Source organism: Pantherophis guttatus, chromosome 8 (genome assembly GCF_059756535.1).
Source record: "Pantherophis guttatus breed Tessera chromosome 8, ASM5975653v1, whole genome shotgun sequence".
In the NCBI taxonomy this organism is placed as follows: Eukaryota; Metazoa; Chordata; class Lepidosauria; order Squamata; family Colubridae; genus Pantherophis; species Pantherophis guttatus.
Window position 1 is genome coordinate 54400203 of NC_142070.1, and position 12312 is coordinate 54412514.

The 12312-nt window shown below is 43.9% G+C and overlaps 1 protein-coding gene across 8 annotated transcripts in view; it reads right to left on the bottom strand.

The window, feature by feature from the left end:
- NCAPG (non-SMC condensin I complex subunit G) overlaps positions 1 to 8017 on the bottom strand; it is a 58259-nt gene extending 50242 nt beyond the window's left edge. For 3 of the 8 annotated variants that reach the window (XM_087875218.1, XM_087875215.1, XM_087875212.1), the window contains exons 1-4: positions 3483 to 3558; positions 2527 to 2636; positions 1517 to 1723; positions 665 to 893 (exon numbers count right to left, since the gene is read on the bottom strand). In XM_087875218.1, coding sequence (XP_087731344.1) covers positions 665 to 893; positions 1517 to 1723; positions 2527 to 2634 — 544 coding nt within the window. In that variant the 5' untranslated portion in view covers positions 2635 to 2636; positions 3483 to 3558. Of the gene's footprint in view, positions 1 to 664; positions 894 to 1516; positions 1724 to 2526; positions 2637 to 2983; positions 4157 to 7834 lie in introns of those variants that run through there. The other 5 variants (XM_087875219.1, XM_087875216.1, XM_087875213.1 and 2 more) reach the window with 4 other exon arrangements.
- Positions 8018 to 12312: the final 4295 nt, after the last annotated feature.

Sequence of the window (12312 nt, forward strand, 5' to 3'; positions counted from 1 at the left end):
TTACAAGCTTGGTTAGCTAAAGCTCAGCAGCAGCTATCTAAGTAACTCAGGACGACAGTCTGTAGCTCCACACTTCATAGGATTGCTATTAATAAATTCTTTGCAGCCAAAAGCTTCTGACTGTTGTGTAAAGCTGGATGATTCCCACAGGAAATGCTCACTACCAACTACTGTTGGAGCCCGATTTGCTACTAGTTAAGCTCCTTCTTTACAAACAAAAGTCCTTTTTCTAGAAAAATAATAACAAAAGTTAAGAGAATCTTAACATACATTTTACCCCCAGATTTTTAAAAACCTTTTAAACTTATTCACAACATTCATAGGATTTTTGGTAGCAATTTTGTTCTACTAGGCATCTCTTTCAACATGAAGAGAACAAAACAAAATTTAAGGAAACTATTTTAACAATTCATATAGAATATAGATAAGATGGGCAGCACACAAATCTAACAAATAAATTCACACTGCCAGTCCACCAAGCCTTCCTCCCGAGTTAACTATGATTAATAATTTCAAAATATAATAAAATAATAAAAATCAAAAACAATCTGAGTTTGAAGAGTTTCTGCCATATTAAATACTAAAATTAAAATATTGCAGCTTTTTCTTTTAAAGAACAGCAGAAATAAATTTAATAAACCACACGAATTGGCAAGGAATGTACCATTAACAACTGGACACTGGTCGTCCTTGGGATCCTGAAGCCTAGACAAAGCCAACACAGCTTGGATTCTCACATTTGGTACTTTGTCTCTTGCTCTGAGCTGCATAGCAGTATTAATCTGATCAAACAATTCATCTTCGATCTGGGCGTTCTCTGGCAGACTTCCCAAAAGTTTATTAATAAGTTGGCACACACGAAATCTAACTGCATTGCTGTTAGCGGGGTGGGACTTAAAGACAAAGAGATATTTTTAAACATTCAGTGTTACTGTGATTATACACAATTATAGATTTTAAAATTTGTGCTTCAGCTTTTATATAGCTCTGGTCACACAATAGTAACTGAGGTACAAATTGTACTATTTTGTTTACAGTGACAAAAAATCCAACCCTTATGCTCAGATCCTTATGTATATTAATTTATGTCCCCTTTCTTAAGCACAGAAAATCTGCCCCTGTCCAGAAATGCTCTGCACAATAACCTTTCATTAAAGACAGCAATTTTAGCAAAGGTTATTGTGCAAAGACAGCAATTTTCATTTGTGGAACAAATATGTGGAAGCCACAGATTTAAGCGTAACACAGAGACTTGAATACAAATGACTCTCCTGTATAAATGAATTTCAGAAACTCTAACTTAAGAAAAACTAATCAATTGCTTTGTACTGCTTTCCTTAACAAAGGCAGAAAAAGATAAAGCTCTCCCCCCCCCCCACACACACAATGTCATATTAATACACATAGATGTATTGGGCCATTATTTTCAGTTTCAGATGGTGCTGGATACACATTTTAATGAAAGTTTTTATCTATGTAGTACCAATTATTTCTTATTACTTTGCAGATATAGTACCTCAAGGAGAAAGGTGAACAGGTAATTTAGAAAGGGATTTTCCATTTCTTCCTCTTCAGCATCCTCTTTCTCTGAATTATACAACGAAGCCAGAAACTTGGCCACAAAATTTATCACTTGTTCCACTGCCGGTTCTCGTTTGTAGATTACCATGGCATACTTCAGGTAATGAACAAACTTTTCATGAAAATAGTCCTTGTCTTGTAACTAGGAGCAAAAATTAAGTTATAAGTTCTTGGAGAAAAGGCTAGATACATCAAACAAATGTCAAACTCCAAAGAATTCAGTCAAGACATTTGCAGACCTTCTTAATGATACATCCCATTCAAAATATTCTTCTCAACAGTATTTCTCCTTAAACTGGCTTTTAAACAGACATTTCTACATGTCAACATAACTCTGCTAATCCCAGAAAGCATAGATCAGCATGAGGAATGCTGGAAGTTACTTCCACAATTACTGGAGGAGCACAAAATAATACTACAATTTTAGGAGACATTCCAGCACTTTGTTTTTCCACATTTGCTATCTTGATTGCAGATGAGATGGTTAGGTATTGTCATTGATGCAATGAACATGAATTTGAGCAAACTCTGGGACAGAGTGGAGGGCAGGGGGGTCTGGTGTACTATGGTCCATGGAATTGCAAACAGTTGTACACAATTTCATGATTGAACAATAATTTTTTTCTAGTTCTTTCTTATTGATGGGTATCTTTCTCTAGCTACTGCAATGTCAAATATCCATACTGTTTCTTTGGAATTGCAAATATGTCTGATTTATTATGGGCTAAATGAAAATCCCATAGGATTTTGACCTTCTTGTTCTCAAGTACTACTATTTTCCTCATTATTTTTCCCCATTTTTGCCACCTTGTTTTTCCATGCTTTCTTAAAGGCTTCATGTTTTTCACATCTGAAGTCTTCTGATAAGTAACAGAATGATTGTATAATGACTTTTGCAAACCAATGTGGGAACTCCCACAAGAAGGAATGATAAACAATACTTACCTCATTATAGGTATGCTTTAAAGATGCCACCAATTTGGCCTGATTTTGGTGAAGTTTTTGAGCTTCCTCAAAGGCCTTCCTAATATCAAACAACTTTTCCCCTTTCATAGCTGCAATGAGAAGGAAAAATGTGGAAAACAAAGAACACTTATTGTATCAATTCCATTAACTAGTTCCTTGCTTCTGCAGTGCCCAGCCTTGGTGGTGTTTCACCTTTTGCAAGTTTTCTTTGTTCAGTGCATTTCCTTGATATGAATATTTGGAAAACACAATGACCAAAGGTGACACAAATATGGAAGACATTACTTCCAATTCTTTCCTTCATGAAGACAGTTCATCCCATTATGGCTGGTTCATCTAATAAACAATAGTTCATCTTGACAGCTTAGTCGTAGCAAAATTAATCCATAATGGAGACTAGTTTTCAGAAAAGCATCGCAGAAGGTCCACATCTAACCTTATGTCAAACTCCTTAAAATCAAAACAAAGGCCATCTGTAGTCTCCCAGGCAGAAAAATACCTTCAGTAATGATTTAATTCTGTTATAGGCTATAAACTACTTTAAATTTAATTCCAAGGTAGTGTTTTAGAAGGCATGGCTATAGGCATGTTCTGCCAAAGCCACAGAACTGCTTTCCAATGATAGTCACATGATCCCAGGAACAGTTGCAGCTAATTTAAAGGACCTTCATGAAACCAAACCCAAAGCAGTAGTTTTGGGTCTAAAAATGGTCCAGATCCTAATATGGTAGCAGAGAAACATCAACAAACTAATGGAAGGGGCATCGAAATGTATTTCCTTTACTTAAGCTGAGAGGCCCCTAATGGACAGTTTGGAGGGGGGGGACTGCGGAGACGCTTCTGGCCTCTTTCCAAAACCCCGCCGGCCCGCGGATACGCCCGCCCTCCGAACCCTGCTGCGCTCCCACGAAAGGCTGGAGAGGATCCCCTGCTACCCTCAGGCCCAGAGACCGCAGCGCAGGCTGGATCCCGGCGGAGGCGCAGCGCCACAAAGCCAACCGTCTCACCTGCGCCAACGGATCTGTTTCCGCCACTCGCGCCAGCTTCCTCGCGCCCTCAGGCTGCCTTCAAATCTTGCGCGCCCCCAACCGTAGCTGAGAGTCTCGCGAGAGGCTGGAGGTTCCGGGCGGAATAACTGCTGCCGTTGGCGGAGGTCTTTTGGATTTTGCAACAGCGCGCCGGCGTGGCGCGGCCGCGGTTGTTGAGGAAGGACGGGCGCAGAGATGCGTGGTTGAAAATGTTATTTTTGCATGGTTAAAATCATTCTTCCTCTGTTATGGCAAAGGCCAGGGGCTGTGGGCGGGAATGGTGACCGGGCTGTGAACTGAACTATTGAGCCAAACCAATTATGTTGCCATGAAGTGTGGCTCCAGTTAAAGTGTCCCAATTCGTACATTTTCAAAGTTTGTAAAACTTCGTCAAGGAAGGCTTCGGTAGCTATTATGCATTATTTTATGGCAGAAAATGCCTCAAAGCGGATATTTCGGCATTCAGCACGGAGGACTCCATTGTCGGATGGATTGAACTGAGTTTTATTCACTTCAAATTTGAAAAAGTACGAGACAATCTATGTCCAGCGGCTTTGCTATCGAGGATGCTGCAAAAAAGTAAATAAATAAATAAATAATGAACACCGTTAACAAAACAAGGTTTCTTTTTTGTCATTATATCATGTCCTGCTTAACTAATAAAGTAAAAAGTTATACACCACTTCTGCAACATTTCCAACATATAACAAAATTGTTGCCTTAACAGCTTGTTTCCCATGCATCTCTCAATTGCTGTATTTCTGAAATTTCTGGATTAATAGTTTACTTCACCTCAAAACAAGAGTTTTCTCAATTCTGGTCTCCCAAGCAAATATTTCAGTTTGTGTGCAAACATTCTACAGAAGGCACCATTGTTCTCTAGTGAAATAATTTGGAATGAAAGCAAGGCACATTTATTTATTTATTATTTTATTTATTTATTATATTTCTATACCGCCTTTCTCCCGTAGGACTCAAGGCGGTGTACAGTCAAGAAAAATATAGACACACAAACATCATAAAATTGCTAATTAAAATTATTACTTAGTTTGGTCAATTAAATAAAACCCAGAATTAGATAACGTTTAAAAAAAAAATCATTCACATGTTCATATGTTTAGCCCCGCCTGTTGGAACATCAGGGTCTTGAGGGCACGGCGGAAAGCACAGAGATCAGGGATATTCCGTATCTCCGGGGGCAGTTCGTTCCAAAGGGTTGGAGCCCTCACAGAGAAGGCCCTCCCCCTGGGAGTCGCCAGTCGGCATAATTTGACTGACGGTACTCTGAGTAGTCCCTCCCTGTGAGAACGAACTGGTCGGTGGGAGGCTATTGGTGGCAAAAGACGGTCTCGTAGGTACCCAGGTCCTAAGCCATGGAGCGCTTTAAAGGTGATAACTAACACCTTGAATTGCACCCGGAAGACCACCGGGAGCCAGTGCAGCTCGTGTAGGAGAGGTGTTACATGGGCGTAACGAGCTGTGCCCATAATCACCCACGCGGCTACATTCTGGACTAGTTGGAGCCTCTGGGTGCTTTTCAAGGGGAGCCCCATGTAGAGAGCATTACAGTAGTCCATACGGGAGGTAACTAGGGCATGAGTGACTGTGCGCAAGGCGTCCCGATCCAGAAAGGCGGATCAGGCGAACCTGATAAAAGGCACCCTTGGCCACGGCCGTCAAATGATCTTCTAAAGATAGCCGTGAATCCAGGAGGACACCCAAGTTGCGGGCCCTCTCTGTGGGGAGCAAGATCTCATCCCCTATTGTCAGTGATGGTACCAGCTGACTATACCGGGACGCCGGAAGCCACAGCCACTCGGTCTTTGAGGGGTTGAGTCTGAGCTTGTTTCTCCCCATCCAGATCCACACAGCCTCCAGGCAACGGGACATCACAGCAAGGGCATCGTTGGGGTGGTCTGGGGTGGAGATGTATAGCTGTGTGTCATCAGCATACTGATGAACACTCATCCCGAAACCACGGATGATCTCGCCTAGCGGTTTTACATAAATGTTGAACAGAAGGGGTGAGAGGACTGACCCTTGCGGCACCCCACAAATAAGGTGCCTCGAGGTCAACCTCTGCCCCCCTGCCAACACAAACTGTGAATGGTCAGAGAGGAAGGAGGAGAACCACCGAAGCACGGTGCCCCCTATTCCTAACCCCTCCAGCCGGTGCAGTAAGATACCATGGTCGATGGTATCAAAAGCCACTGAGAGATCTAATAGGACCAGGATAGAGGAGCAACCTCTGTCCCGAGCCCTCCAGAGATCATCCACCAACGCGACTAATGCCGTTTCCGTGCTGTATCGTGACCTGAAGCCCGACTGGAATGGATCCAGATAGACAACTTCATCCAGGTATCGGGGTAGTTGTCGCGCCACCACACTCTCAACAACCTTTGCAACAAAGCGAAGATTGGAGACTGGACAATAATTTGATAATATAGCCGGGTCCAGGGAAGGCTTCTTGAGGAGGGGCTTCACAACCGCCTCTTTCAAGGCAGCGGGAAAGACACCCTCACTCAGAGAAGCATTTATAATCCCCTGGAGCCAGCCTCGTGTAACCTCCCGGGAGGCCAGTACCAACCAGGAGGGACACGGGTCCAATAAACATGTGGCAGCGTTAAGCTTGCCCAGAATCCTGTCCACGTCCTCAGGAGTCACAGAGTCAAACTCTTCCCAGATAACGCTCTCAAGACCTGCCCCCGTCTCCTCCCCTGGATCTACCCAATCGGAGTCCAGGCCTTCCCGAATCTGAGCGACTTTATCATGCAGGAATTGTACAAAATCCTCAGCTCGACCTTTTAAGGGGTCTTCCTGTACCCCCACCTGAAGTAGGGAGCGGGTCACCCTAAACAGCGCAGCTGGGCGGTTCTCTGCAGATGCAATAAGAGCGGAGAAGTAGCTAGACTTCGCCGCCCTTATCGCCACTAGGTAGGTCTTAATATAAGATCTCACCTGTGTTCAGTCAGATTCAGATCGGCTTGTCCTCCAATCGCTCTCCAGGTGTCTTTTCCGACGCTTCATCTCTCTCAGCTCCTCGGAAAACCAAGGAGCTAGACGAGATCGGCATCGGGTCAGAGGCCGCAAAGGCACAACGCGGTCCAAGGCCCCAGTAGCTGCCCTGTCCCAGGCGACCACCAGGTCCTCAGTCGAGTCGTGAGCCAGAGTCTCAGGAAATGGCCCAAGCTCCATCAGGAACCTTTCGGGGTCCATCAGGCGCCTGGGACGGAACCATTTGGTTGGTTCCATCTCCCTGCGGTGGGTGAAAGTGACTTGAAAGTCCATGTGAAGGAGAGAATGATTTAAAAGATGGGATTTTTTAAAATTTTAAAAACTACAATTTTAATTTTCTTTAAAAAAATGTAAATTTAATTTTAAATTAAAAGTTTTTAATTTTTCTTTTTTTAAACAAAATACATTTTTAATTTTTAGAAAAAAAAGCTCATAGAAAAAGAGACTGACGTGACTTGCAAAATATGTTTAAGCTTATGCCCACAGCAGACCCTAATTATATATGTACCAAATGTAAATTAAATGAATTATTAGAAGAAAGAGTACAGGTAATCCCCGATTTACAAGCATTTCCTTAGTGAAGATTCAAAGTTACACAGTAAGAGCAGTGGTGAAATCTGAACCAGTTTACTACCGGTTCAATGGTTGTGCATGCGCACGCACAGTGCGCACCAAATGCGAGCTGGGCGCATTTACTATCAGCTCGGGCGAATAGGTAGTAAAAAAATGCTTTTAAAAGATAAAAAAACGGTCCCAAAGATGAGAGCTGTGCCGCGCGATCATCAGAACCTTTTTTTTACCTTTTAAAAGCATTTTTTTGCTACCGGCTCAGGCGAATAGGTAGTAAAAAATGCTTTAAAAAAGTAAAAAAAAGGCTACCAGTTCCGGAGAACTGGTAGTAAAAAAATGCTAAAAAAGTTAAAAAAAAAAAAAAGTTCCGATGATAGCGGGTTGCTCACCTGATCGTCGGAACTTTTTTTTTTTTTTACATTTTTTACTACCAGTTCAGGCGAACCAGCCTGAACAGGTAGCATTTCACCCCTGGGTAAGAACCACCTAGTTCTTGTTCGTAAACAAGAACAAGTCCCAAAACTATGAATCTTTCAGCACCACAGCAGTTGTTCACCATTATGAACAACTGCAGAGGCTCTGCAACATTCGTCCTGCACATTGCTGGCCAAAATGGAGCTTCTGGGAGGCAGATCTGCAACTCCTCCACTCCGTTCAGGCTCCAGGGGCCTCACCTGACAAGTTGCCGGCTGAAATGGAGCTTCTAAGGGGCAGATCCGTCCCTCAGTGTAGAGGTTGAAGGTCATGAGATCGAGCCGTGTGTCAGCAAACTGCCTCGCTTCTGGTGTCATGTATCTTGTTTCCTGTATGATCTCATTCTGGCTCTGGTGTGTATTATCTCACCTTCCTTCTGAGTGGGAGAACAGGGAGGAGTATCTGCCAATTAGAGCCCTGTTGCTGTCTTGCCTTTTGTCTGCTTGTAAAAAAACTGTATAAAAAATAAAAGACTCTGTGAAAGCAGAGAGAGACATCTTCGGACAGAGCAAAAGTTTGGATCCTGATTTCTACACCTTAGACGTTCCATTTTGGCTGGCAACATGCCTGGCGAGGCTTCTGGAGGCCTGAATGGAGTCTCAGAGGGGCGCACACAGCTGAGAGGCTGAAGAGGACACTGCTTGTCAGATCTTCAAAAAGTAAGTGACCTGATGCAGCCGGTATTCACTGGGTGTTGGGCAGGGGTGAAATCTAAAATTTGTTACTACCGGTTCTGTGGGCGTGGCTTGGTGGGGGGGTAATGTGACTGGGTGGGCCTGGCCAACTTTTTTTTTTTTACTTTTAAAAGCATTTTTTCTACAACCTTAAGAGGTTGCAGAAAAAAAATGCTTTTAGAAGCCTCTGACGATCAGGCAAATCAGCTGGGATCGCCAGAGGCTTTTAAAGGCATTTTGTTTTCTACAACCTCTTCGGCCGAAGAGGTTGCAGAAAAAAATGCTTTTAGAAGCCTCTGACGATCCCAACTGAGCCGCACAATCATCAGAGGCTTTTTTTTTTTTACTTTTAAAAGCATTTTTTCAGCCAAAGAGATTGTAGAAAAAAATGCTTTTAAAAGTAAAATAAAAACAGCCTCTGATGATTGCGCAGCTCAGCTGGGCATGGGCGGGGGGCGCACAGGGGGTTTTGCTACTGGTTCTCCGAACCACCCACCGCCATCGCTACCAGATTGGGCGATCTGGTCCAAACCGGGAGCATTTCACCCCTGGTGTTGGGGAAAGCAATTGTGGGGCATATGGGGTATTTCAGTGGGTTGGGAATGCCTTGGGTGGTTTTAGGCAGGTGCCTGTTCCATCACTAGCCCCTCCCCCCATGGCCTTCCCCATCCTGAAATACCTCGTGCACTTAACGAGCCACAAATTCGATTAGCAAATGCGTGGGCGAAATGAGGGAGTGATCACGTTCAATGTATGAGATTCACTCCCATGAATCCTCAGGTTACGCATGGAATGGGCAGGCTCCATTAATTCGTAACTCATCTACCTGTAAAGGGTCAACTCTAGCCATTCTAAAACTCAACTTACAAAGCAAAAAACTCTAACCTAAGCAAGAAGACTACTCCCAAATTGAACACAATAGGGAACAAACAGCTCCCTAAAATATGACCCCATATAAATAGGAAGACTAATGGAATCATGTCACTTATAGAAGAAATCAACAACCAAGGCCAATGTCCCTACTATCTACTCCAGCCCACTTCAATGAAGCCCCTCTAGAGCTGAACACTCATTTGCATAACTTCACCCCAGAAGAAAGTAAGCAGACAAAAGTCAGGTTCGCCAGTTGCGTCCCTTTCTGGATCAGGACTCCTTACGCACGGTCACTCAGGCACTTGTCACTTCCCGCCTGGACTACTGTAATGCTCTCTACATGGGGCTCCCCTTGAGGAGCACCCGGAGGCTCCAACTGGTGCAGAATGCGGCCAAGCAGGGGATTATGGGAGCGATGGGGCGCTCCCATGTGACATCCCTCCTGCGTGAGCTGCATTGGCTTCCGGTGGTCTTCCGGGTGTGCTTCAAGGTGTTGGTTACCACCTGTAAAGCACTCCATGGCTTAGGGCCTGGGTACTTACGGGACCGCCTTCTGCCACCGATAGCCTCCCACCGGCCAGTACGCTCACACAGAGAGGGACTCCTCAGGGTGCCGTCGGCCAGACAATGTCAGCTGGTGACCCCCAGGGGGAGGGCCTTCTCTGTGGCAGCACCTGCCCTCTGGAACGACCTGCCCCCGGAGATACGTAGGATACCAGATCTCTGTGCTTTTTGCTGTGCCCTTAAAACACTTTTATTTCATCAAGCTGAGCTGGCGTAATCCCCCCTTAGATATTTTTAGATATTTTTAACTGTAAATTGATTTTAGTTGGGATGTTTTAAATTTATTGGGCCAAAATTTGTTTAATTCTTTTAAAACTTTAAATTTTGTATGTGATGTTTTTATTCTTGGCTGTTCACCGCCCTGAGTCCAGAAGGAGAAGGGCGGTATAAAAATTTAATAAAATAAATAAATAAATAATAAAAGAGGCATCGTCATTTATAGAAAAGAGGCATCTCCTAATGTTCCTGTGACAGGAAGAAAAATATCTCACACTTCCCTGGGGGTAAAAATGGCAAGTATTGGTGGTAGGAGACTCAATTCTCAGGGCAACAGAATCTTTAATCTGCAGATCAGATTCAATCTAGGGAGGTATGTTGTCTCCCTGGAGCAAAAATCAAAGATGTGACTGAAATAATAAACCCTACAGATTACTATCCCTTTTTTCTCCTACATGTGGGAATGAATAACACAACAATGAACCTGAAAACAATAACGAGATTAGGAACAGATAGTGACAAAAATTAAGGAATTAGGAGCACAAGTGGTGTTTTCATTTATACTTCCAACAAAAGCCAATATCCAATGAGGGAACAAAGGATTTTAGAAACTAACCAATAGCTTAGAAATTGATGTCGTCAACAGAACTTCAGATTCCTAGAACATGGTCTGCATTACCTAGGTCCATGATGGCGAACCTATGGCACACGTGTCACAGGCGGCACGCAAAGCCATGTCGCCTGGCATGCCAGCTCAACTCCGGTGCGCATGTGTCGGAGTCTCTGGAGGCTGGGGACAGCAAAAAATGTCACTTCCTGTCCAACCAGAAGTTGGGAAACGGGCCGTTTCGAGCCTCTGAGGGGGTGGGGAAGGCTATTTTTGTCCTCACCAGATGCATAGAGAGGATCTGGAGCCAGGTGAGAAAGAAAAACGGGCCTAATGGGCCATCGTGTGCTAGGAGTGGGGGGGAGGGGGTTGCATGCATGGGGTGGGATGCATAGAATTATGGGTGTGGGCACACATGCCCGTGAACCTCCGCCGCCTCCCCCCTTCCTGGCACGCGATGGCAAAAAGGTTAGCCATCACTGACCTAGATGAAAGGCATCCTGGCAAGGAATGGGCTGCACCTCACAAGTACTGAGAAGAATGTACAGGTAATCCTCAAATTATGACCACAATTGAGCCCAACATTTATGTTGCTAAGTGAGAAATTTGTTACACATGTTTTGCTCCATTTTATGACTCTTCTTGCCACATTTGTTAAGTGAATCACTGCAGTTGTTAAATTAGTAAATGGTTTATTTATTTATTTATTTATAATTTAATTTATATACCGCCCCCCTCCCGAAGGACTCAGGGCGGTGTACAGCCAATTAAAAACACAAAATACAACAACAGTTTTAAAATAGTTAAAAGTATTAAACAATTTCGGGCAGAATTTAAAACCCAAAATTTAAAACACCAATTTAAAAATCATTTACATAGATAACCCTGCCTGGCAGAACAGCAGGGTCTTAAGGGCACAACGAAACACACGGAGGTCGGAGATCTTGCGAATTTCCGGGGGCAGTTCGTTCCACAGGGCAGGAACTCCCACAGAAAAGGCCCTTCCCCTGGGTGTCGCCAGCTGGCATAACTTGGGCGATGGCACCCTGAGGAGTCCCTCTTTGTGGGAGCGAATTGGCCAGTGGGAGGTACTGGTGGCAGAAGTCGGTCTCGAAGGTATCCAGGTCCTGAGCCATGGAGCGCTTTAAAGGTGGTAACCAACACCTTGAATTGCACCCGGAAGACCACTGGGAGCCAGTGCAGCTCGCGCAGGAGAGGTGTCACATGGGCGCAACGAGTTAATGGTTGTTAAGTGAATCTGGTTTCCCCATTGACCTTGCTTCTCAGAGGGTTGTAAAAGGTGATCACATGACCCCAGGCCAATTCTTTTTCCACAAATGCAACCCTCATAAATGTGAATCAGTTGTCAAGCAACCAAATGTAAATCAAATTACTATTTCATAAGCTTAAAAAAAAGGTGGGATAAATAGTATCACCACCAGGTGGATACCAGGTGGATAACTGGCTGCAAACCATACTCAACATGTAGTTCTCAACAGAACTACACCCACATGGAGGGAAATAAGTAGTGGGGTACCACAATGTTCCATTTTAGCCCCAGTACTCTTCAATATCTTCATAAACGATCCAATAAGGGAATAGAAGGGGAACTTATTAAATTTGCAGATGATACCAAGCTGGCAGGAACAGCCAACACCCCAGAAGATAGGCTCAAGATCCAGAAGGATCTTGACAGACTTGAACATTGGGCCCTATCTAACAAAATTAAATTTAATATAGATAA